This window comes from Budorcas taxicolor, chromosome 23, assembly GCF_023091745.1.
Source record: "Budorcas taxicolor isolate Tak-1 chromosome 23, Takin1.1, whole genome shotgun sequence".
NCBI classification, from domain to species: domain Eukaryota; kingdom Metazoa; phylum Chordata; class Mammalia; order Artiodactyla; family Bovidae; genus Budorcas; species Budorcas taxicolor.
Genome location: NC_068932.1, coordinates 19,373,244 through 19,401,070, shown reverse-complemented (window position 1 = coordinate 19,401,070; position 27,827 = coordinate 19,373,244). Strand labels below are relative to the sequence as shown.

General features: G+C 40.9%; 1 protein-coding gene across 1 annotated transcript in view; it reads left to right on the top strand.

Annotated features, from left to right (window-relative positions):
- The window catches only part of HPSE2 (heparanase 2 (inactive)), a 688,998-nt gene that overhangs the window by 513,009 nt on the left and 148,162 nt on the right, over positions 1-27,827 (top strand). The window contains exons 7-8 of the mRNA XM_052661035.1: positions 6,160-6,253; positions 24,815-24,921. Coding sequence (XP_052516995.1) covers positions 6,160-6,253; positions 24,815-24,921 — 201 coding nt within the window. The remainder of the gene's footprint in view (positions 1-6,159; positions 6,254-24,814; positions 24,922-27,827) is intronic.

Sequence of the window (27,827 nt, the reverse complement as noted above, 5' to 3'; positions counted from 1 at the left end):
GTTCTAGTGATTATCCAAACTTCTCTCCCATCCAGTGGGGAAGGCCCCAGTTTTATGGCATTACCTGCCAAGGCAGGAGCCAGGGTGTTAGAGCTCTGAGTAGACAGCCCCTCCTCCCCGAAAGCAGCAGGCAGCAGAAGAGGTCCGGAAATTCCTGAGCTGTGGAAAGCCAGCACTAATGCAATTACCTGAAATAAAAGAAGAGGTCAGATAATAAGGGGCGAAGGGTTTTCCTTTTAAAGTAAAGAGCCAGGTAAACAAAACCAGCTGCCCCTGGAGCCAACAAGCTCTCCTCATTAAATGTTTTAAGAGGCTAATGGGCATAAGTGGCTAATTGGAGTACAATCCTGAAGACTAAATCTAGAGGCCTAGAAAGGGGGAAGGGGACTCAGGGTTAAGCAAAGAAAAAAGGAGATGAGACCTGCTCCTGGCAGAGGATCCCTATCTGGCCAGAATGGAATGGAAATAAGAATAAGATGATTTCATCTGGAGTCTCTAATATTTGTTTGAATCTCTGTGATACTGGCTTCTTGAGAATCAGCTGGGACAATTTTATATGCTAGTGGAATAGGATCTGGAGTAAGTTTTTAAAATAACTAATTATGGGAAATTTTATGTATATTTACTATGAAAAGTCTGAAAGGGTACAAGTCAAAATGTTAACAATGAGTTTCTCTAGGTGTTGGACTTACCAGTGATTTTTCATTTTCATCTTTTAATTTTATGTGCATTTCCTATTTTGTCTATAATGAGCACTTGTTTCTTTTATAATAAACAGATAAAGGGCAGACTTTTAAATAAGATGAAAAGCATTAAACTAAAAATAAAATCTAGAACAAAAGAGAGCAAGAGAGTTGGTGAATGAATTGGTAAGTAGTTCCAATTACTTTGTATACTCTGTCATCTTTGCTACCTTCCCAGGTATGTGCTTGGCATGAGCTGCCGATCTGGAGGCCAGCAGAGGAAGGGGTGATGGTCACTGGTACTGAGCCAGACAGGCTCTTTGTCCATGTCCACACCATTGTCCACAGAATGGTTTCAAGCCCATTGTGTTTGTAGTAATAGTTCACGTAAAGGGTATTTCTGCACAGCCTCTCCTTGCTTCAGCTTTTAGTTGAATAGCTCAGCCATTTGTGGTGTGATCCTAAGAGATGCTGAGATTTCAAGAGAGCTTAGAGGAGGGCTATGATTTAGAGGAGGACCTAAAATTATCCGTCTAAGCATTTCTAGAACCAACTATTCTGCCAGGTTTGTGTGGAAGATGCCAAAGCACATCTTACTGGCAGATTCCCTTCCTCTGTCTTTCCCTTCCTTTCCTCTCTGATTTTGTTTGGTCCTCTGGTGCCTTTGTAGCCGTCACTAAGCTAGTTAACTCTTGAGAAGAAACCTTGGCAGCTCAGAATCATCTTTACCCTCCCAGTTGGGAGGACAGAGGAAAGCACAGAGAGTTGCCCCCATCACTGGACAGTCAGCTGGAATCCAGTCCCACTTCCACTTACGCAGTCTTGGTTAGAAATCACCATTTTTCCATTTTTAACAATTTATTCTTTCCAAGTGGTTATCATAGACTCTTATGTCCAAATCTAACTGATATATTGAGCCCTTTACCATAGGCAGCCACTATCAGAGAGCCAAATCTCTGGAACAGGCAACATTTTTCAAACAACTACAAACTGCTGACACTGAATGTTTTCTAAGAAGCTTTGCATATATAAAGTGCAGCAAGCTAGTTGTCCCAGGGTACCCAAGAAAAAGGCTCAGGTATTCATCAACTCATATCTATGGTTCAATTGTCTCCTCTCTTAAAACAGAATACTAAATTCTGTAGGACCAAAGTTCTTATTGGCAAATAGATGGGGAAACAGTGGCTGACTTTATTTTTCTGGGCTCCAAAATCACTGCAGATGGTGATTGCAGCCATGGAAATTAAAAGGCGCTTACTCCTTGGAAGGAAAGTTATGATGAACCTAGACAGCATATTCAAAAGCAGAGACATTACTTTGTCAAAAAAGGTCTGTCTAGTCAAGGCTACGGTTTTTCCAGTAGTCACGTACGGATGTGAAAGCTGGACTATAAAAAATGCTGAGCACCTAAGAATTGATGCTTTTGAACTGTGGTATTGGAGAAGACTCTTGAGAGATCCTTGGACTGCATGGAGATCCAACCAGTCCATCCTAAAGGAGATCAGTCCTGGGTGTTCATTGGAAGGACTGATGCTGAAGCTGAAACTCCAATTCTTTGGCTACCTGATGAGAAGAGCTGACTCACTTGAAAAGACCCTGATGCTGGGAAAGATTGAAGGCAGGAGGAGAAGGGGATGACAGAGGATGAGATGGTTGGATGGCATCACCGACTCAATGGGCATGAGTTTGAGTAAACTCTGGGAGTTGGTGATGGACAGGGAGGCCTGGCATGCTGCAGTTCTTGGGGTTGCAAAGAGTTGGACACAGCTCAGCAACTGAATTGAACTGAAAGTTCATATTTCCATAGTACAATATAAATGTGGATTTATGTTTGCAAATGAGAGTTGGTGAAACTTCATGGTAATATGGGATTCCTTTGGCATCCAGATGTGAATCTGACTCAGACTGCTATTATTAAAAAGACACTGTGATGGTCAGGCTGGGGAAGGGACTCTTATTCAGGCCAAAGACAGAGGCAATGTTCAGGGCCACAGCTGAGAAGCTTTTAGAGGGTCTCCCATCTCTGTTAACTTCTCTGATTCTCTGAGAGAGCTCATCTATGGCCATGACTTCATTCATTATTTACAAACTGAAGACCAGAAAACAGCGAGGTCAGCATATTCTCTCTCAACTTTTCTCTATGCTGACTTCACATACCTCCAAGGAACTGTTTTCTCTCGATATTCTCTGTGTCTTTGATATCTCAGGCAGAATAATTTCTCTCCTTTGACAAACCCAAAACCGAGTCTGACTAGCTGACATGTCCTTGGCACCAATGTCCTCTAAGACATTCTCTCTCATAAGCTCATGATCATCACTGACTCCCTTCCCATCTCTCCTACATTCTACAGCTTCATTTTATTAGTTCTTTCTTCACAGGCTCTCACTTTTACTTTTTCTGTGACCTCTCTTACTTAGACTCAGATTCCTTCTTGCCTGCACTGTTGAGATAAGATAACCTTGTCACACTGGTTTCCTGCCTAGAATTCTCTAGGCTCTCGTCTAATTCATGGCCCTCAGGATAGCCTGAGACCAACTGAGAATGATTGAATCCAGCTTGTTAGGTTAAGAGTGGGGCCAAGAATAGGCTCTAAAAAGCTTAAGCTAAAGTTTTCACTGGAATTCCTCCCCAACATGTCACATGAAGGAGGAGCTGGACTATTCCTAGGTCCAAGAAAACAGCTGTTGAGTGAACAGTAAGAGGAAGCCAATTTTAGACCCATGGTAGAAGAACCTTTCCTGGGTTCGAGCTGTGCTACTGTGGATCCGTACTAGTAGGGTATGAGAGTCGATTCCCTGTCCCAGATAATCACTCTCAGGGATGTTGTCACTGGCTTACCTACTTTAGACCGCATGACCACTAAGATCTTTTCAGACTCCAAACTTTTGCAGCATAATCACAGCCCACCCCATTTCATTCTCTCTCTCTCTCTTTCTCTCTTCCTGCCCACCTACTGGAAATCCAGAGTTTGTTTTTGCTCCTCCATAATACGCTCATTCCAGATCCTACAGTGGATGAACAATGTCTTTCTCCAGATAGGTGTTTCCCTGCTCATCCCATCCCATGGCTTTTTAGTTTGGGTTGCTACCACCTTGGATATTTAAGTAACCTGGAGGACAGATTTGGTTATTGAATACCTTCCGTGTGCCATGTTCTGTTCTCAGCATTCCCCCTGATTTTTATTCACAGGGTACAGTAATCCTGTGAAAATATATGTTTGGGTTCTTTTTAAACCAATTTTAAAGAAGGGGAAGCCTAGTATCATATAGGCAGTATATGGCAACGCTGAGCTTAAACCAAGGCTTTAAGTTTTGTGTGCTTTAGAAAAGTGACCAGAGGAAGCAGGGGAAGAGTGAGGCCCCTCAAGCGTGGGTCATGGACTATGTGGAGTAGGATGCGTGTTCACAGGGAATCCTACACATTGAAAGAGTACATCTGGCACTTTTATCTCAAGGAGCATTAAACTATATGTGCTGCCAGCAAAACTTCTATTTCTGATGTTTAACATAGTTACTGGGAGCTAACAAAGAAAAAAGAGGCAACTATAATGTATCTGATCAAAACATAAAAGAACACTAATTACAGTACATTTTTAACATACGCATAGTCATTATGTAATATAATACAAATATTTATGTCCTTCATTATGTGTTATATTAACATTGCACAAATTATTTTATTTAAACACTGCAGTGTTTTCATATGCCTAGCTTTCAGGTAGTAAGCTGTCTAATCACAACTTAAAAACAATTGGAGGTGCTGACAGTGGAGTACTAATAGAGTTGTGAGGTGATGGATATGGACATTGCCAGCTCTGTGTGTTACACATAGTAAATGTTTATTGGATCTGAGTCTAGCATCTAGTACCAGGAATGAGGTGAAAGGTCCTGTCATTGGTTTGTTTTATTCCCTAATATAAGTAACCACCCAAATTTTCAAAAGCATGTACCCTTTGCCACAACAATCTCACTTTTAGAATTCTATACACATGTAATTTAGTCAGTCTCCTGTTGTTTATGACTCCATCTTTGTGAGCTGAAAATTTAGAGAAATCAGAAAGAGCTAAAAGTTGTTGAATGCTTACTGTATGTCAGATACTTTAGGTTTATCTGCTTAATCTTCAAATAATCCTGGGAGGCAAATAGGTTACCTTCTTTTATGAATAAGAAAACCGAGGCCCATAAAGGCCAGGCATGCTGTCCAAGATCATATAGATAGTAAATATCTGATATGGAATTTGAATTCAGATATCTCTGGCTCCAAAACTTGGACTCTTTCCACTATACTCTATTTAAACATTAGAGTCTGTGGAAATGTGTGACGTGGTGAGGGAGGCCAAGGGGAAGGCTGAATGGGAGGCACTCAGCTACCACCCACATTGCAACCAGAGCACCTGGTTCAAAGTGTGATTACAAGGAATTTTAACCATTCCACTACGTCAAGTATTAGAATGGCAATTTAACATTACAAAGGATTTTCACATGGTTCTATAACATGTACTGAGAGGTTGGTGACTAACTAAAAATGGCATAGTCTATTATTATTCATCAACCAAGGAGACCTAAGTAGATTGGAAAAGGCACCCAGGAGTCATAAGTTTTGACTTAAATTAAATTGATTTAATTTGAAATTTTGCAAAGATGAGTATTGGGAGGTTTACGATAATGAAGGTCACTTAACCTTGGGCTTAGTCTTCAGAGTAAGAATTCTCAGAGAGTCCACACAAGGCCGGATGGACTTGTTTTGGTTGAATGTTAACAGTGTAGCGTCAGCACAACTTGATGTTTCACTTAAGCCATCTAACAGAACCAGGGACACTGCCACACTGAGGAGTGCCAGATGTTGCTATTTTAGGATAGGGCACCTGGACTTTAGTCTGTCTTTCTTGTTTGTTTATTCATATCCATTCATTTATTGTAGAGGTAGAAGGGGGTTGACTACAAGGTATTTTGCCAGGGAAGTGAACTGGAGATGAAATTTTTGCAACTCACTCACTGCACTAAATCTGATTTTTTGTGGTTGGTGTTCTCTTATTTAAAGATGTGGAAACCTTTCAAAATGTTTGAGTAGTCTTGCAAACCTCTCACATACCTTTATTATTTTAAAGTGGGAGTAAGGATAGTATGGAAGGGATGTTAAATTACTTTCCCTATGGGGGCAACAAAGGAAGATTTTCCCCATTACCCAATTCGTGTTATGGATTCCTATCAGTTCCTATAGAGCAATAAATGCAGTTTCAATGGACAAAGGCTGAAAAAAATCACAGTATTAGCCCACAAATGGAGGTAAAAATAAAGAGGATAAGATGTTTATTTTTGTTTGAAAAGTATGCAGGATCCAAAGTTTTTTGAATGGAAAAGCTCAAGTGAACCCTGGGCTGCTGTTTCTCAGGCACCAGAGACCTCTGGCTAGAGAAATATATTTGTAATCTCCTGCTTGAGATTTTACCTGATTCTTATTTTATTTTTATTCCAGTTGCTACATTGATGGCCGGGTGGTCAAGGTGATGGACTTCCTGAAAACTCGCCTGTTAGACACACTCTCTGACCAGATTAGGAAAATTCAGAAAGTGAGTAAAAATCTCTGGGGAAGAAGAGGAGAGAGTTTGGGAGTAAGGCAAGGACAGGTCACCGGGTTCCAGCTGGATGGTAGCACTGTGGATAGTACCGTCTAGAACTGCATGGCCACGAGCCACCTCTCACAGCTGATGATTGTTATTTATTGTTTTTCAATTGAGAAGGGTTTGAATGTGCCATATCCAGGTTTAAAAGCTCCTATATTTAATAACAAATACTTTGTAATAGTTTGCTTCTAAATTGTGAGTTACTTAAGGGAAGGATAGGTTTACTTTCTTTTTGCAAGAGTTTATTTTGGATTAGATTAAGGAGAGGATGATTACATTCATTTAATGGAATTGTGGTCTAGGGTATTGGTAGTTTTGAGCCACATGTACAGTACTCCTAGGCATCTTAGAATCAGCCAAGTAACATCTTACTTTTGTAGACATAGATTAAATTAAGCAATCACATGTAGATCATATTAGCAAGAAACCTGTGGTCAATAGTTCTCAAACTTGAGTAAAATGAAAATCACTAGAGGCTGCTTGTAAAATTTCCACTCTCACTTCTGATGTTTTGACTTAGTGTGTCTGGAATGGATCCCAGACATCTCTGCCTTTTAATAGTCATCTGTCAAGTAATTCTACCCAGTGCAGATCACATTTTGCAATACACTAAATTAGTTAAGTCTGAATTGTGAGGGTCTTATGTCTACAATTTCCGTCTGCCTCTACAAAATAGTATCTCATCTTTCTTTAGTTTCCTAGTCAGGTACTTTTCCAAGGAAAAGTGAAGGTGAAAGTCGCTCAGTCACGTCAGACTCTTTGCAACCTCAAGGACTATACAGTCCATGGAATTCTCCAGGCAAAAATACTGGAGTGGGTAGCCTTTCCCTTCTCCAGGGGATCTTCCTAACCTAAAGATCGAAACCAGGTCTCCTGCATTGCAGGTGGATTCTTTACCAGCTGAGCCACAAGGGAAGCCCTTTCCAGGGAATAAAGACCTTTTAAACATTCAGCTTCCTCTTGGGCAGATTAAATACATCTTTGCAAAAAAAAAAAAAAAAAAACAGGTAGGCCCCCACTAGTAGGGGGTGAGTGGGGGAAGTTCCCTGGTAGTCCAGTGGTTAGGAATCCATGGTGCTTTCAGTACCAAGGGTTTGGATTCAATCCCTGGTCCAAGAGCTAAGATCCTGCAAGCCATGGCATGGCCAAAATATATATATATATATGGGATGAATGAATAAATGAATGGGTAAATAAGCAAATGGCTCATGATAAAATTAGTTGTGTAAGAAAATACCATTTGGAGCAATCATAGAAAAGCACTTAATGTCATACTCAGATTATAAATAACCCTTTGAGTCTTTAGAAGCTGTGAGGCCTCAGGACTTCTGAATTTCTACATCCCAGTCTGATCCCTCTGGGGATCAGGTGTGTTGACCAGCACCCGTATCTGTCACTGTCTCCTAGTAGGAAACGTCTAGGAGAACTAAATGATTTGAAATTTCTGTCCATCTCTGCTTGACATTCACTTAGTTTTTAATATTTAACTACTATTTACTGAGCTTTTAGCAAGTAGCAGGCATAGTGCCAGCTGCTGAGGATACAAAATCGAATGAGACATGGTCTTTGCCCTTGATGAACTGTACAGTTTCAAGGTTTAATACTTTGAGCAAGCTGAAAAACATATTACCTAATGGAGTAGAATGGCAACCTATTAAAGTCTAGAGTTTTCTAACAACATTATGCTAATCCAGTATTAGTTATTAGTCTCTAAAAACAGGGGAGAAAATTTATTTCATTTATTCACTTGTTCATTCTTTCATTCAATGGATATTTACTGTTTACTGTGTTCCAGGTACTATTCTAAGTGTTTGTATTACAATAGTGTTCAACATAACAAGCTGCTATATTTTTAGTTTTTCCAGCTTTGAGTCTAGCAACCTGATCAAAGGATTATCACTGGAAGTAAAATGATTCAGGGGTGTCATGGCACTGTGAGTGAAGGTTCTAACTGTGTTCATGTAATTCTTTAAGTAGAACTAGGTCAAAACCAAGGCGAATGAGTCGGGAGTTAGATTCTCCTCTCTCTCCCCACGCTTACTACTCTCCACCACTGAATATCCCTTCACCATCACAGGATGTTCAGAGACTGAAATAAGAGGCTAAACTCACTTCCTGATTTGTCCAGGCAAGGCTGAAGAAACTTAAGGAAAAGGTCTCAAACTCTGGGCAGAGTTGAAATTCAGATCTTTAAAAACATGTCTGATGGACACAGAAAAGGAGAGCCAAGTGTGATTGCAGAAAGGAGCAGTGGAGCCTCGAAGAGAAATGGCCTATATATACAGAAGGCACCTGGCAGGGGGTAGATGGAATTAGCAGTAGGGCCTGGAGCCATCTTTTGGCTCTGGCAAATACAAAATGCTCAGCAGTCCCCTCAGGCTTATGTTTCTGTTCTGGTTGTGTCTTACTATGCAATAAATTATCCCCAAACTTAGTGACTTAAAACGATCATTTATTATGACCATGAATTCTATGGGTCAGGAATTCCCATAGGATGGCTTTTCTTTGCTCCATTAGTTTCAGCTGGAAAACGTAGGCTAATTCAAAGGCCAGTAACTGGAATCATCAGAAGGCTTATTCACTCTGAAAGTTGATGTCAGTTGTCAACTATCACCTTTGTGGGGCCGATAACCAGAATACCTCTCTCTGTAGCCTTGGACTTCCTCTCAAGGTTTTAAAGTCAGATGCCCAAGAGAGCGAGTCAGGTGGAAGCTCTATTAACTTTTCTGCTGCTGCTGCTGCTAAGTCGCATCAGTCGTGTCCGACTCTGTGCGACCCCATAGACGGAAGCCCACCAGGCTCCCCCGTCCCTGGGATTCTCCAGGCGAGAACACTGGAGTGGGTTGCCATTTCCTTCTCCAATGCATAAGAGTGAAAAGTGAAAGTGAAGTTGCTCAGTCGTGTCCGACTCTTCACGACCCCATGGACTGTAGCCTACGAGGCTCCTCCATCCATGGGATTTCCCAGGCAAGAGTACTGGAGTGGGGTGCCATTGCCTTCTCCGATTAACTTTTCTACCTATCCTCAAAAGTCACAGGGCATTGCTTCAACCATAGTCGATTCATTAAGACAGTCACCAAGACCCTTAGGGATTTAAGAGAAGAGGGAAATAAACCTTGATAAGGGAGTGACGAGGTTCTGGAAGGGCATATAAGACCAGAAACATTTTTTCAGTTACTTTGGGAAAATACTGTCTGCCAAAGTTTCATCTTCCTTGTTTTATTTAGTAACCCATTCAGTTCTCTCTCTGACTGGTTTTCTTTTCCCAAATCTCTTTTATAAAGCTCTTGCCAGAGATTGTCTTAAACGAGTATCTGCTAGGCTTGCTGCTAGATCACAGATTCATTGAGGTTTGATTCATAGGATAGACCTTCTACTGGCTACAGTAACCTGGACCCAGTTGTTAGGGCCTTGAGAAGGGGAGTCTCTCACCACAGCAAAGGATTTACTAGATACTGGCCTGATTTGGGGAGATGAAGGCTAGAAGACCAGAGAAGAGTCATCAAGATTTGTCAGTTGAAAAGTTACTTTTGCTGTTCCTGAAATCCCCTGTGGGTGGAATGGGAGTTTTGGAAATTTGATACTAGGGTACAGTCTGGGGCAGAGTGATCAAAGTTCTTTGTTGTTAGCCCCCCCCACCCCCACCCCACCCCCGCCCCAATCAGCTTGGAGACGGACCAAGTAAACATTTTATCAGGTATATACATGGAACTCTCATCCAAAAGCTGGAAATGGAATCTCTGTTTCTTTTTTATTTTGAGAAGTTCAGAGACATCTTAATGATCTCTCCTTAGGTACTAGTAGTGGAAAAAGGGTAGATTTCCTACCCAAACAAATTCATGCAAGGTTGGTTTATATAAAACAGTGGTGAGGCTGTTTGAAGAAGAGACAGGAGACAGGATTTGAAGTCTAGTGGCTTGGGTTGTATGACCCTTAGCCATTCACTTAACCTTTCTGATTTTGTTTCTTCACTTGTAAAATGAGGTTGCTAAGAACACAGCTCTCTCTATCTGTATCTGTGTGTTCTGCATCTGTGGATTCAACCAAACACTGATTGAAAATATTCCAGAAAAAAACATTTTAGGTTACAAAAAGCAAAACTTGAATTTGCTAGGTACTGGCAACTATTTACCTCGCATTTTCATTGTATTAGGTATTATAAATAATCCAGAGATGATTTAAAGTACAATACATGGAATAATGTGCATAGGTTATAATACAAACACTACACCATTTTGTATATGGGACTTAAGCAACTGCAGATTTTGATATCCACAACAGTTCCTGGAACTAGTACTTGATAGCGACCATTGTACTATTCTCTTTCCCTCTTAAGGAGATTAGGAAGATCACATGAGACCCTGATTTGTTCATTGCTAGTGAATGGTAGTTCTTATTGCCATAATTATTGTTATTGTCAGTTATTATGGTTGTTTTTTAATAACAATTCATTTTACTGGAGAAGCTTCATGTTACCTTTATTCTCAACTTGTTCTTTGCTTTCTTCCTCTTTCCTCTTTCTTTGAACCCTGGAGAATATGATAGGTGATATTTTTGGCACCTGAAAGACAGTGAGTGACTCAATTGCTAAAAACAGCTGTGGTTTCCAAATTTGGACTGCCACTTAAGAATGTTTCGTTTTCTGAGCAGTGGGTGAATTCTGGTTATATGAAAACCTACATGATGCATTTGAAAATCAAACAGAGACAGTGTTTGGACAACCCATTCATTTGGGTGATTCACGCACTCGCTCCTCTTGATTAGAATGAGAATAATTGTCTGTACTTTGCGAGATGAGTCAAGGGAAAGAGTTGGGAATCTCACAATGCAGCCAATAGTCTGAAGGGAAAGTGAGAGATGTTTAGGATACAGTGCAGATGGTATAGTGTGGATAGCTGGGCAGACTCCAAAACAATAACGTAAGAACCGAGGTGAACCATTTTGGCTGAAGTCACTTGAACTCTATGATTTGTGTCTTCATTTCCTAGAGGAATCAGAGGAGGAAATAACACTTTTTGATATTATTTTCAGCATTTCAATAAGCACAGGAAGGAGTTGGTAAAATCCCAGTCATAAGGGAAGTATTTTCAAAAATACTGTCCTTATGATTGCATTTTGAGTACTAAATAAACTGAACAATTGGCTTCCCTAATATTTGAAAATTTCCTTCCCTCCTCTCTTTCTTCTTTCTTCCCTTCCTTCCTTCATTTATAAACTATTCATAACATTCTTGTGTATTCCAAACTCCTGAGGATAGAACAATGAGCAAGAAGGATATAGTGGTTATACGCACAGACTTTATGGTCTAGTGGGAAAATAGTTAATGAAACAAACAATGATAGTAAGATTCAATGACTCATATAACAGTGGAATTTAGGGTGCTACAGGAGCCCATGGTGCGATATATCTACTGTAGTTTGTAGAGGAAGGGAAATTTCAGATATTAGGGAAGCCAATATTTTTTGTTAATATCATCATTATTTATGATTGCTTATAATAATAAAGAGTAATTCTTTTGAAATCTTAATAGGTGAAGTAACATTATAGCACTTTTCCCAATATATCTTAGTGGCAGGATCATGGACGTAGGTAAGGCAGAGAAGTATTTAATCCTTTGGAAGTAATGAACAGATTAAAAAAGAAACTTTTTAATCAGTTAATCTCTGGTTTAGCTACTAGTCATATCAAAGTATATCAAAGGGGAGGAGAGTAGAAGAATAACAGTTACTCTTAAAGGTCATAGAATAACTAGATGCACAATTAAAGGAAAATGAGGACAATGACAATGTTAACCTTCTCTAACAAAGAAAACCGAAAATGAAAACACACTAGTTGGTTAAGAACAGTAGTTTTACCACTGGAAAAAAATCAGTGTTTGATTGATTGATGTATTGATTGATTCATTCAATAATCTATATATATTTGCTCAGTTCAGTTCAGTTCAATTGCTCAGTCGTGTCCAACTCCTTGTGACCTCATGGACTGCAGCAAGCCAGGCCTCCCTGTCCATCACCAACTCCCGGAGTTTACTCAAACTCATGCCCATTGAGTTGGTGATACCATCCAGCCATCTCATCCTCTGCTGTCTCCTTCTCCTCTCACCTTCAGTCTTTCCCAGCATCAGGGTCTCTTCAAATGAGTCAGTTCTTCACATCAGGTGGCCAAAGAATTGGAGTTTCAGCTTCACATCAGTCCTTCCAATGAATATTCAGGACTGATTTCCTTTAGGATGGACTGGTTGGATCTCCTTGCAGGGGACTCTCGAGAGTCATTTCCAGCACCATAGTTCAAAAGCATCAAGTCGTCAGTGCTCAGCTTTCTTTATAGTCCAACTCTCACATCCATACATGACTACTGGAAAAACCATAGCCTTGACTAGACGGACCTTTGTTGGCAAAGTAATGTCTCTGCTTTTTAATATGCTGTCTAGGTTTGTCATAACTTACCTTCCAAGGAGTAAGCGTCTTTTAATTTGCTCAGTCATGACCATTTCCATCTCCAGGGCATCTTCTTGACTCAGGGATCCAACCTGAGTCTCCCGCATTGCAAGCAGATTCTTTACTGTCTGAGCCCCCAGGAAAGCCCATGTGGAATGCTTGTTTTAGTGTGCCAGTGCCTACCACAGTGCCTATCACTTAGCAGGCTCTAAGTCAATATTAGAGGGAGACTGTTAGGGAGGGAAAGGTGAATGAACAGAGTAAAATAATGGTAGAAGTGTGGAAGAAGCAAAGTAAATCTTTGTCTCATCACATTCGAATGTGCTATCTCTGCCATTCAAATCCAAAAGAATCTAATTCACTACTAATTTTGTTGCATAGTGTTGAATAGATAGAAATTGATTTAGGCAACCATAAGTGGACTATGAGGCTTCCCAGGTGGTGCCAGTGGTAAAGAACCTGCCTGCCAGTGCAGGAAATGCAAGAGACATGGATTCGATCCCTGGATCAGGAAGATTCCCTAGAGGAGGGCATGGCAACCCACTCCAGTATTCTTGCTCAGAGAATCCCACGGACAGAGAAGCCTAGTGGGCTACAGTCTATAGGGTCACAAAGAGTTGGACATGACTGAAGTGACTTAACACACACAGCACACAAATGGGCTATGCCTATAGTAGGCATAGTAGGAAAGTTTCCTCTGGGTATGTCTTTAAGGGTGAAAGAAAGGTCTCTTTGTGGCTCTGAGTAACATTTTAGTCAGTTTGCTAATGCCAGATACTTTACTTTAGAAAAATAATTTTTGATTCTACTTTAGCGGGAGAAGCGACTTCACTTTCCCCTTTCACTTTCATGCATTGGAGGAGGAAATGGCAACCCACTTCAGTATTCTTGCCTGGAGAATCCCAGGGACGGGGGAGCCTGGTGGGCTGCCTTCTATGGGGTCGCACAGAGTCAGACACGACTGAAGCGACTTAGCAGCAGCAGCAGCAGCAGAATGTAAATAACCCGAGGAGAGGAAAACTACACTGATTTAAAGTCACACTAAGGCCTTAATATAAAATAGATGATCCTTTTCCAAAAGCAAGGTTATTTCCTCTGTAATAATTTTATTTTACTAAAATATTTTATTGAAATATAGTTGAATTACCATGTTGTGTCAATTACTGCTGTACAGCAAAGTGACTCAGTTATACATATATACATTCTTTTTCATATTCTTTTCCATTATGGTTTATCACAGGATATTGAATAGTTCCTTGTGCTATACAGTAGGACCTTGTTGTTAATGCATTCTGTAAACAGCGGTGTGCATCTGCTAATCCCAAACCCCCAATGAATCCGTCTCCCAGCCTCTACCCCTTCGCAGACACCAGTCTATTCTCTGTCTATGCTTTTGCTTCTGGTTTACAGGTAGGCTCATCTGTGTCATGATTTAGATTCCACATATACGTGACATCACATGGTATTTGTCCTTCCCAGGAGCAGGTTTGGATAGAGGGGAAGAGAAACACAGGCCAAGGGAGAACTCAAGAGAGAGAGGACCCTGAACACAAACTGTGCCACACTGATACGACATCCAGGGGTGATTCTAAGTTTTATGGGGCTGGCAACTTATACAATGGGGACCACTTTAAGAAAAAGAAAACAAAACAAATTTGCGTGTTTTAGAAATAGATCTGACCATATGAACAAATTACTAGGGCCCTGCCCAGGACTTTAACAGAGGCCTGGGGAAATGGGGAGCTAAAGTTGATGAGCTTCCCAGTAATTTGGTGTCTGTGACTCCACTTGACTATGCATCTGAAAATGGGAGAATATGACCCAGTGGAACTTTTGACTCTTCTCTTTCAGATATAAGACACTGATGATAAATAGGGGAATCTAGCTGGAAAGATATGTTTACCAGAATAAAAGCTCCAAAGTTTCGCTCAGCGTCATTCTGTGAACTATATTTCCTTGATTCTTAAACACAAACAATGACAGAATTCCAGCTAAGCTATTTAAAATCCAAAAACATGATGCTGTTAAAGTGCTATACTCAATATGCCAGCAAATTTGGAAAACCCAGCAGTAGCCGTAGGACTGAAAAAGGGCAGTTTTCATTTCAATCGCAAAGAAAGGCAATGCCAAAGAATGTTCAAACTGCTGTACAATATCATTTATTTCACATGCTAGCAAAGTAATGCTCAAAATCCTTCAAGCTACACTTAAACAGTATCTGAACTAAGAACTGCCAAATGTAAAAGCTGGGTTTAGAAAAAGGCAGAGGAACAAGAGAACAAATTGCTGACATCCATAGGCTTTCCTGGTGGTTCAGATGGTAAAGAATCTACCTGCATGCAGAAGACCCAGGTGCAATCTCTTGGTCAGGAAGATTCCCTGAAGAAGGGAATGACAACCCACTCCAGTATTCTTGCCTGGAGAATTCCATGGACAGAGGAGCCTGTCGGGCTACAGTCCATGGGGTTACAAAGAGTTGGACATGACTGAATAACTAACGTTGGATCATAGAAAAGGCAAGAGAATTAAAAAAAAAAAACCATCTACTTCCGCTTCACTGATTATGAGAAAGCCTTTGACTGTGTGGAACACAACAAACTGTAGAAAATTCTTAAAGAGATGGGACTACCAGACCATCTTACCTACCTCCTGAGAAACCTGTGTGTAGGTCAAGAAGCAACAGTTAGAACCAGACATAGGACAACAGACTGATTCAAAATTGGGAAAGGAGTATGACAAGGCTGTATATGTCACTCTGCTTATTTGGCTTCTATGCACAGTACATCATGTGAAATAGTGGACTGGATGAATCCCAAGCTGGAATCAAGATTTCTGGGAGAAATATCAACAACCTCAGATATGCAGATGATACCATTCTCATGGCAGAAAGCAAATAGGAACTAAAGAGCTTCTTGATGAGGGTGGAAAAGAAGAGTGAAAAAGCTGGCTTAAAACTCAACATTCAAAAAACTAACATCATGGCAACCAGTACCATCACTTCATGGCAAAGAGATGGGGAAAAGTGGAAACAGTGACAGACTTTATTTTCTTGGGCTCCAAAATCACTGCAGACAGTGACACAGCCATGAAATTAAAAGGCACTTGCTCCTTGGTAGAAAAGCTATGACAGACCTAGGCAGCATATTAAAAGACAGAGACATCAATTGGCCAACAAAAGTCCCTATAGTCAAAGCTGTGGTTTTTCCAGTGGTCATGTATGGATGTGAGAGCTGTACCATAAAGAAGGCTGCGTGCCAAAGATTTGATGCTTTCAAACTGTGAAGCTGGAGGAGACTCTGGAGAGTCCCTTAGACTTCAAGGAGATCAAACCAGTCAATCCGAAAGGAAATCAACCCTGAATATTCATTGGAAGGACTGATGCTGAAGTTGAAGCTTCAATACTTTGGCCACCTGATGTGAAGAGCCAACTCATTGGAAAAAACCCTGGTGCTGGGAAAGACTGAGGACAAGAGGAGAAGGGGATGACAGAGGATGAGACTGTTGGATGGCAGCACTGACTCAATGACCTGAGTTTAAGCAAACTCCAGAAGGTAGTGAAGGATAGGGAAGCCTGGCATGCTGCCATCTGTGGGGTCGCAAAGAGTTGGACATGACTTAGTGACTGAACAATAACAGCAACCTTAAATTTAATAATAGCTGGAGGAAGAGAGTAAACAGCTGGCTAGTTTCTTTTGATGGAAAACATTCTTATTTCAAAACCATTAAAATGCATCAACAACTTACAGAACTATAGTAATTGTATTGCCTTTTAGGTTACAAATGCCATCCACTGAGTGCATCAAATATTACCAATCCATTGAAGAAACCAGTAAATGTTTTGAAGGCCACACTTGCTAAGTAGTAAAATTAGAACTCTTAATTCCAAGGCCCATACTGTATCCAATACACCATTCTGAATCTCCCGTGCATGTTGACCATCAATTTTGTAACCCATGTAATATTTATATTCCTGACCACCCAGGATTAGGAAACCTTTTTAAAAAGAATACTGAATGTTCTTGATGAGAGAATGTCAAATTGACCTCAGTCAGTTGATATAATCTGAGGTGGGTGTTCTAGAAGTGAGGGGTGAATGAAAAGTTGGGTGCTACATTATTAGGTGATATATGATATTATCACAATATTAGAGAGTGGAAGAGGACAAGGATTTTCAGGGAGTGATTTGTATTCATTCACTGGACTCCATTCATGTGTTTCATGCACACAGTTTTTGGCCAGCGTATAGTGAGGTCCTGTTGTGTGGAAGGCAATGAGTATATTAAGGACATATTGGGGGACAATAGCAACCCACTCCAGTACTCTTGCCTGGAAAATCCCACGGATGGAGGAGCCTGGTAGGCTGCAGTCCATGGGGTTGCGAAGAGTCGGACACGACTGAGCAACTTCACTTTCCCTTTTCACTTTCATGCATTGGAGAAGAAAATGGCAACCCACTCCAGTATTCTTGCCTGGAGAATCCCAGGGACGGCAGAGCCTGGTGGGCTGCCATCTATGGGGTCGCACAGAGTCGGACATGACTGAAGCAACTTAACAGCAGCAGCAGCAGCCCCTCAGAACAAATTGCTCCTTGAAGCAAAAATCTTCTTCATGAGGAAAAGGCAGCTTGGGGTGACTGTCTAACATTTCCACATGGAAGTGGGGAGATTACAGGGTTTGTCCTGGGCAGGAGGAACTTACCTCCGAGGCTGCTGAATCTTAGGACTTGTCAGTAGGTAGACAGTCCAGTAAGTCTGAGAGGTTGGGTTAGTCATAGAAAAGGACTGGGGATGGGAAGGAGAGTAATTGATGTGCAGGTAGCTGCTGTCCAGTCTTCCCCTCCACCAAGTGCTTATTCTTGAACATAGTCATTGCGTTGGTACTGGGAAACTTTCTTCCTCATTTTCTTGCATATGCTCATAATTTCCTTGTCTCCTCTGTGACTTTCCTTTTTGTGTATTTTCTTATTTTAATTTTATGTTTAGCTGCAATTATACTCAATTGCTTTTCTGCGGTTTGAGATAACAAGAGCAGAGAAGGCAATTTTAAATCCTAAAAATGACACAGAAACAGAAGCCACAAATTAAAAATTGATCTGATACCGAAAGAAAATGGGCAAATACAGCACTCCGGAACAGGGAGATGATAAAAAGAATTATACAGAAAAAAATTAATGAAACTGACAGGAAGTACATTAGACAGAAGAAATAAATCAGAAAGAATGTGATGAGATATTGGAATCACTGAGCTCAGAATAGCTCAGCTTGTCTTACCTGGGAAGAACATATTAAATATGGAGGTAGTTTAGTGAACCAGAAGCTTCTTGGTCTCCTCAAACAACAGAATTCAATTAGAAAGTAAACAGAGTTCTGAGATGAAACTGTGAAAATTTAATGTTTGTTCTTATGGTTCTGAAATTATTAGTTATATTCGCTAATACCCTTTCCATAAAGGAAATATTTTATTTCCATAAAATATTACCTCTCTCATTTATTAACAAGTAAACTACTTCATTGTCTCATTATTTAACAAGTATTTAATAAGCAAAGTGACTGACAAGGCATGCAAAATGGGAAAAAATATGGCTTTTTCAAGCTGCTTATAGTGTAGGATGGCTAGGCGAACAGAAATTTACAACTCAGTATAATAAGGTCAAAGATAGTGATAGATTCAAAGAACTTTGGAGGCCAGCTGCTGCTGCTGCTGCTAAGTCACTCCAGTCATGTCAAACTCTATGCAACCCCACAGATGGCAGCCCACCAGGCTCCCCCGTCCCGTCCCTGGGATTCTCCAGGCAAGAACACTGGAGTGGGTTGCCATTTCCTTCTCCAATGCATGAAAGTGAAAAGTTAAAGTGAAGTCGCTCAGTCATGTCCAACTCTTCGCGACCCCATGGACTGCAGCCCACCAGACTCCTCCATCCATGGGATTTTCCAGGCAAGAATACTGGAGTGGGTTGCCATTGCCTTCTCCGTTGGAGGCCAGAGGAGAGAATTAATATCCTGAAGTTTTGAGAGAAGTTTCACAAATGAGATCACGTTAGAAATAAGCCATGGAAAAAACAATGTCTCAGACAACATGGGTGAGGAATGAGTAAGGGAGAAAGTGATCAGTGAAATCCTAAAAGAAGATCATGTAGTTGAAAAACAGTGAGTCCGTTGTGTGGTGAACCTCAGTTCTTGTGGGGAGGGAGAGGAGAAGAGGCAGCTAAGGGGTGGTTATGAAGGGTCTTAGATACCAAGTTAAATAAAGCAGTTGGTGTCATATCCCATAGCTCAGTGGTTCCCATCACCATTTCAACATGTTTAACATGCCTTCAGACCACCTGACCTGCCTCTTGAGAAACCTCTATGCAGGTCAGGAAGCAACGCTTAGAACTGGACATGGAACAACAGACTGGTTCCAAATAGGAAAAGGAGTACATCAAGGCTGTATACTGTCACCCTGCTTATTTAACTTCTATGCAGAGTACATCATGAGAAACGCTGGGCTGGAGGAAGCACAAGCTGGAATCAAGATTGCCAGGAGAAATATCAATAACCTCAGATATGCAGATGACACCACTCTTATGGCAGAAAATGAAGAAGAACTAAAGAGCCTCTTGTTGAAAGTGAAAAAGGAGAGTGAAAAAGTTGGCTTAAAGCTCAACATTCAGAAAATGAAGATCATGGCATCCAGTCCCATCACTTCATAGGAAATAGATGGGGAAACACTGGAAACAGTGGCTGACTTTATTTTTCTGGGCTCCAAAATCACTGCAGATGGTGACTGCAGCCATGAAATTAAAAGACGCTTACTCCTTGAAAGGAAAATATGACCAACCTAGATAGCATATGAAAAAGCAGAGACATTACTTTGTCAACAAAGGTCTGTCTAGACAAGGCTATGGTTTTTCCAGTGGTCATGTATGGATGTGAGAGTTGGACTGTCAAGAAAGCTGAGCACCGATGAACTGATACTTTGAACTGTGGTGTTGGAGAAGACTCTCAAGAGTCCCTGGGACTGCAAGGAGATTCAACCAGTCCATCCTAAAGGAAATCAGTCCTGGTTGTTCATTGGAAGGACTGATGTTGAAGCTAAAACTCCAATACTTTGGCCACCTGATTTGAAGAGCTGACTCATTGGAAAAGACCCTGATGCTGGGAAAGATTGAGGGCAGGAGGAGAAGGGGACAACAGAGGATGAGATGGCTGGATGGCATCACCGACTCAATGGACATGGGTATGGGTGGACTCCGGGAGTTGGTGATGGACAGGGAGGCCTGGCGTGCTGCGGTTCATGAGGTTGCAAGGAGTCGGACATGACTGAGTGACTGAACTGAACTGAACATGCTTTCATGGACGAGTGAACAAAATAGACTATGAGCTGTGTGTAGTTTACCGGCTCCTTTGCTTTCTTTCCATGTTAAGGAAGCATTTCATAATTCTGATGAATGAAAGGAGTATTATTATGATAACTTTGAACCTACTTTCTTTTATCAGTACTTTAAGTCATTCTCCAAATCACTGTTTTCAATATTATCTGAAGCAAGTCACTCATAACATGTCTGCCAACTAGTCACACAGACAACTCCATGAGCACATGATTGAGTTCTGCTGCTGGTAGTGAGGAGCCATGGAGGTTATGAAGCTAGGGTGAAGCTGGTTAAAAGACAGAAGTAGTGTAGAGGAAAGTCTTGAGAAGGAGGTCTTCCTTGCAGGAAGACCAAGGGAGAAAGGATAAGATCTGGAACTCAGAAGGGGACAGTGAGTAAGAAAGGAGAGGGAAGAATGGAATGATTTTGTCCTCATCTAATGTAGTAGGTAGCTTAGAGTCAAACACACAAGAAGGATGGAAAGAAAAATTGGAACATTATTGAGCTCTCACCTGGACGTTTTATGAATACAATAAGGGACAAAGAGACAGGAGCACCTCCAAGCAGAGCCTTGTCCATGGGTAAGGAAAGTTTAAGAAGTTCCCTAAAGCTATTCAGCTCCTTCTAACCAGTGACATAGGGGACTAGTTCCGCTTGCTTAAAGAACTACTGCTTTTCCTGAAGTCCTAGGGAAGCTTGATTTCCAACTATATGAGATGCTGGAATTAATGGACTCCAGCTTCCTTTGGAGGGTGGGCCTCTTGCCAGGCCTGATTAGCCCAGCTGGCCTGTCCACTATTCCTGTTTTATTGCTTCCTTTCTCATTAAGGAAGGTGTTGGGTTTGGATAACCATAAACAACATGTCTGCTGCTACAAGGCTACCATCACTTGCATAGCCAGTGGCTGAAACCAGGCTCTCAGGAGTCTTTTTTAAAGACAAATCACAGTTTTGGAGAGACAGGAAAGGGAAGCCCAGCTTTGAAAATGTGCCACAAAAATGGTTATTTTTCTATTTTTAACTGTTTTCTTTTAAAAAAAAAAATCAAAGTGGTAGGGAAAATAAAACTTTTTTTAAAAGTCAAAGCTATTTTTCTTTCTCACCTCTCCTCTTTCAATATAGCCACACAAAACAGTCCTAATGTCCTCAACCCCTGAAATGAGAGGGAGGGAGCTGGAGGGCTTCCCTTCATACCACCCTGCCTCTAGCAGGCCTAAAGATTTTGAGCAGCCACTGGCAACGTGCTGAGCTGTTCTGTGGGTGCTTCAAAGCTCCCTTGTCCACATGGGCCTAAGAGCTGAAGTCTGTGGGGGATTAAAAAAAAAAACTGCTGAAAGGGAGCCAACCATTCAACTCCCCTCTCCCTTCACTTCAATAATCTCGGCATTTGGGCATTTGTACTTCTCCCTCCCCAGACAATGTGTTCCTTAAAATAACCTTCATTGGCACATCATTTTTCACCAGGAACTGTACCCTTGTTCTTTGCAGTCCTGCAATTTTCTCTCTTCCAGCACAGGGGGAATCATATTTACTCAGAAAACCGCAGTGTTGAACTATAGCCCTCAGTTTCTTAGAGTTTCACTTTCTAAGGGAATTTTGCAGCTGGTTCCATCTGTTTTTCCTGATTTTTTCCTCTCCTCTTCTGCCCATACTAATTTCCTCTCTAGGCCCAACCAGCACCCAACCTCAGTACCTCCCCCACACATTACTATGATAACCTCTTCTTGTCTCACGGTAGACACAATATTCATTAAGCCTCTCACCATGTCCCAAACAGTAAATGTTCAGAAAATCCTTGCTGACTCATACCAACTACTCCCAGAACCTCTAACACTGATACTTTCTAGGAATTTCTCTACCATATAAAATTTCATATAACTGGCTTGGTTTTGTATCAGAGCACTCTCTCCCTGTGTTTTTTTGTTCATGTATTAATAGCTTCTCTAGAAAATGGCAAGAATTGCTCCTGTGCTGAGTGGATAAACAAACTACTCTGAATGCTAATTACATTAATGTGAGCTATCCATGTAGATTTGAAATTCTAAATAGACCTTTCCCTGCTACTTAGCACACGTCTGGTCTATTACCTACCACCACAAACATATCCAAATAAAAGCAACCAAGTCTAATGTTAGACTGCCAATCACAATCTCATGTGCTTTGGACAAAGAGAGTGATCTAGGTAACATTTGCTTTACTTTAAGAGCTTATCATTTGCCAGACACCTTTCCAAGTGTTTTACAAATATTAGGTCACTTAAATATTTTAAAAATGCACATTTATTATTCTAATTTTACAGCTAAGGAAATTAAGGCACAGCAAGGTCAACAGTGCTTCAGTGATGAAACCAGGATTCACACCCAGGCAATGTGTGTGCAGACCACCCACTGCTAATCAATTCTACCTCACTAATTATAAGAAGTGTTAGATTGTCTCCTTCCAAATCTTCCTGCAAGTCAGAAGAGAATTAAAATGAACCTTATTTACAGAGTGTCTGTGTCCTTGATGAGTCCTGTGTACACAGCAATTTATAAATCCATCCATTTTCTGGAATCAAGTCCTCATTTAATGGAGCTTAACTAAAGTCCTTATATAAAGGTGCTAGAGGGATCTTTCCTGACCTTCATCTAAAACATCAACCTTCCTCTCCTTCCAAGGCACTTTCTGTCAGATTAATCAATTTTATTTTCCTCCTAGCACTTCCTATTTCTAAATTTATGTTTGTGTGTTTATTGTCAGTCTCTTCCCCTTGACTAAAATATGAGCTGATGAGAGCAGAGATTTGTGTTTCATTCACTGTTTGCCCCTAGAATTCTGCTTGGCATATAGTAGATGCTCAATAAATATTTACTGAATGAATGAATAAACCCATTTGATAATGCCTTCATGTTTTTGCATAGACAGCCTCAGCCCTTCTTTGGTAGTGATGGTGGTCTAGTTGCTAAGTTGTGTCCAACTCTTGCAACCCCATGGACTGCAGCCCATGAGGCTCCTCTGTCCATGGGATTTCTCAGTCAAGAATACTGGAGTGAGTTGTTATTTCCTTCTTCAGGGCATCTTCCCAACCCAGGGATCAAGGCTGGGTCTCTTACATTTTAAGCAGATTCTGTACTGCAGGCGGTCTCCTACAGTGCAGGCAGATTCTTTACCAACCAAACCACCAGGGAAGCCCAGTATAATTTTAAATATTCCCCTTAACTAATTTCACCTACTCCTGTGGCTTTTTTCTACCATCCCCAATATTTACCTCTAGCCAAGATCTTTATTTTTGAGATGACCAAATCTGCCTTTTTTGTCTCCTGTATTTATTATTTATGTTATTTTAATTTCCATAATCAAATTTACTCTTGACCTTTGGGGAATAGGAGCCAAGGGGACCTGCACAAGCATTACAAAATACTGATACATTTTGTATTTAGAAAGGACTTAGATTTCATCTCCTCCAAATACGTTACTTTATATGTTGGTGAAGAAATTGAAGTCCAAGATCATGATTCTCTAAGCATCTCATGGCCACTATGTGGTAGAACCCCAGATTTTCAGAATTTATTCCCCTTTCCACACCAGTTATCTACCTATTAGGGTCTACTTCTCCTATTGTTAATGATACATATTATGCACTCAGCTCTATTGAGATACAATTCACATACCATGAGATTCACCCTTTAAAAGTTTGAAATTCGGTGGTTTTTAGTATATTCACAAAATTGTGAAACTGTCACTGTTTAATTTAATTTAATTTAATTTTTTTTTACTATTTAATTTTAGAACATGTTCATTATCCTCCAGAGAAACCCCATACCTATTTGTAGTCACTCCCCATCTTCCCCCTTCATTCTCTTTCCCTTATTCCAACCCTAGAAATCCATTAATCTACTTTCTGTCTCTATGGATTTGACTGTTCTGGACATTTCATATAAATGAATATAATATGTGGCCTTTTGTGTCTGGTTTATTTCACTTAGCTTAATGATTTCAAGGTTCATCATCTTATACTATTTACCTTTTTGTTTTGTTTTGTTTAACAAAACCACTTTTCTCTAACTGCCTTAATCATCTCTATCTCTGTCTTTGAACAAAATTTAAACTTTGAATATCCTAGAAGCCAAAGGCAAAAAAGAAAAACAGAAATATATTACTTAGTTCCAGTTAATCTTAAAGGAAACACAAAGTTTATCAAAAGCATGAATGTTTTAAGGGGAATCATTACTGTAGACCTTTACTTTCACAATAGGACTCTGTTTTCCAATCATTTAAGGTATTTTTCTTGCTTTCTTATTTATAGTATGTCCAGCTCTCCGTGGGTTAGGCACTCTGACCAGTGTCAAGAAGAGGGAGAGGACCACCTTCTTCTAGGTGCAAGGGGAAATTCTTGTCTAATCTTTAACAGCATTCCTGTTTGACCTCCACGATTAATTTTCATGGAAGGGTGTTGCAGTCAACTCATGTCCTGGAATATGCACTTGTTCTCCTGTCACAATGTCACTTTGGTTCACTTAGGAGAAAAAAATGATCATTTCTTTGAGTGGACACGTATCAATATTAATGTGTGTATGTTTGTGTGCCAGCTATATGGGCTGTATCAACATGGAAAAAGCACAGAGCATGACCACCTGGGAGCAGAGGATCAGGGGAACTTTAAGAGACTGTATGGTCCTTCTCATTTAGGAACAGTTTTTAAAAATCTCATTATTTCCTTCTGCTTTTGTTGTGTGAACAGGTGGTTAACACATACACCCCAGGAAAGAAGATTTGGCTTGAAGGTGTGGTGACCACCTCAGCTGGAGGCACAAACAATCTATCAGATTCCTATGCTGCAGGATTCTTGTGAGTAGAACTTGCAATTTCACTCCCAAGGGCACCGAGGAAAGGACAGTGAAACTGCTTATTATTCTGCCCTTTGGATGGGGTGGTGGTTCGTTTCCTACTGAAAACTCTTCATCCGTTTCTTTGTAAATGTGTTTAAACACTCATCAAACAGTGATTAGGGACTTGTCTAAATAATAAGATCTCAGGTACAGGCATTAGAGCAAGAATAATAATGGTAGTTATTAGTAATAAGATTAGTAATAAGTAGAGAGTAATAAGAGTTTTATTTTATGTCTACAGTGCAAAATACAGTACAGACAGCATACATTTTTTTTCTTGTAATTTTCACTAGAGTCCTGGGAGATAGGTAAGAATAAGAGGGAGGTTTTGCCCTTTAGAAACTTAGACAACTGGAGGAATAGAGATGAGGGGTAAGAAAAGCTATCGGAGATAAGTTTCATCATCATGATTTTAACTGCATAGTGCTTACCATGTGCCAAGGGCATATTTAATAGTGATTTGTGCATATTTAATGATTTAAAACCCGTGTAGTAGATGCCCTTATTTTATAAGAACCCAGTGGGATAGATGTGATTATAAATTAATGGCAGAGCTTGGACTCAAGTTATAGCAGTCTGCTTCAGAGGCCTACCTTTTGCATTAAATTATACCATCTCTCTTCCTTCCTTACATGGTCTGTCCACACAAGGGATAGACATGCAGAGGAATCAAGAATTTCTGACTGGGAGTATCAGGAAGGACTTTGTGGAGGAAGAGGCAATTGAGTGGAACATAGAGAAATTTCTCTAATTCCTATAGGTGAAGGTTGTTGCTGAGGGTAGTGGGGAGCACTCTAAGCTGAAGGAACATTATGAGGAGAAACAATTAGTGTGAGAAAGCCTCAGTATCTGCAGGGGTTAGTGAAGGTATGATTGTGCTAAGCCGCTTCATTTGTGTCTGACTCTTTGTGACCTTATGGGCCTTAGTCCACCAGGCTTCTCTGTCCATGGGATTCTCCAGGCAAGAATACTGGTATGAGTTGCTGTGCCCTTCTCCAGGGGATCTTCCCCACTGGGGATCGAACCCACACCTCTTATGTCTCCTGCATTGGCAGGTGGTTATTTACCACTAGTGGCACCTGGAAGCCCAAGGAACATTGTGAGGGGAAATGATTAGTGTGAGAAAGCCTCAGTATCTGCAGGGGTATGATTGTGCTAAGTTGCTTCAGTTGTTCTGACTCTTTGCAACCCCATGGACTAGAGCCCACCAGGCTCCTCTGCCCATGGGATTGTCCAAGCAAGACTACTGGAGTAGATTGCCATGCCCTCCTCCAGGAGAGCTTCCTGATTCAGGGATCGAGCTCAAATCTCTAATGTCTCCTGCATTGGCAGGCAGGTTCTTCACCACTAATGCCACTTGGGAAGCCCAGGTATGATTAGGGACAGAGTTTTACCACCAAATCATAGAATACCTTGAAAACCAGGGATGCAATATGAGGCCTTACTCTATACTCAGTGGCAAGCCATTGAAGATTACAGAGGAGGAGAGAGGTCCTACAGAGATCTGACCTGTATTGAAAACACTGGGCTTGATAGTTTGCACCAGTTTGGAGAGGCAAGAGATAGGAAAATGAATTTGAAGGCTACTGCAGTCATCTGGAGAGCAACTTAAGCCAGAAGCACAAAGGCCTCTGCCTGGCCTGCTATTGTCATCAGGACCACAGACTGACCAAGTGACCTGCTTCTGGTCTAATCTAGTCTGTGGTCCTGGCTTTTCGTCTGAACAAGGTTCTCCTAAGAACTGCAGCTCTGCCCTCAGTTACACATTTCACTACTAACAGCCACTTCTAATTATACAGCTATAGTTCCTCTCCATTAATGCAGCTTCAGGCTGGTCAAGCAAATATCTTTTAAGATGGAATCCTGGCAGATGCAGATGAAGATAATGAGTCAGTGTCTACATGATATGCCTGGGGTCTTCCAGCCCTGTGTCCTCACATGGAGCGGCACAGAGAGGTTGTTCAGTGTTGGTGAGGGTTTTCCTTCAAAAATATTCTCCTCAGCAGGTTTCACTATGACAGTCAGGTTGGCTGCTGGAGGCCCCTTGAATCAGAAGAATAAGGCCTTTGCTTAGTGGTCTCAGAGGAACTCAGCTGCAGGGCCTAGCAAGTAGTCCATTTGTACTGAGTGTTTTCATGAACATTCTTCCCTTTAGAGAGTGATGTGAAATGAGAAATAACACAGACCATCATGGAGAGAGCTAGAGAGAGACCTGCCTTTTCACTAGCATCAACTAAATATCCATAGATCTCCACAGTCACTTTTGTGAACACAGATTAACATCGTTGTTTAGATCTTGGTGTAGTTCAGATGTTCCGTGCTTGGTTGACAGAGCAAATGAAAACCAGCTCATTCTGCTCCTGGTCTTCTCTCTTACCTTTTTATCATCCACTGGCTGTAAGCTCTACTGGCAGTACCCAGAAACATGCTCCTTGAGTCCAATTTTCCAAGGGGTATAAATTGCTTCCTGGAGAAAAAAAAAAAAAAAGTACAGCATTCTAGGAAGCTCCAGAAGGCTAGCAAGGAGTTGGAAAGAAGGCATTTTACAGCCCTTTTTCAATATATGGCATAACTATCAGCTTACCAGGACACATTCACATGCATGCATAAATTAGAATTCTCTGCTGCCAATATGCAAGGGTAGTTTTCCCATCAGGGGTTTGAGGTTCTCTGATGCACTACCCTTGGCATACTGCTGTGTCTGCAGCACCTACTCATGTCTGTCATGTAATAGACAGTCAACAGTGTTTTGTGGATAGAAAGTAATAGCTACGGAAGTATCCTTGGTGAGATGCGTCAATTATCTTGCCACTTTTCACTAATTAAGCATAAAAGGGCGACATGGAACACCATTTATTTCCCCTT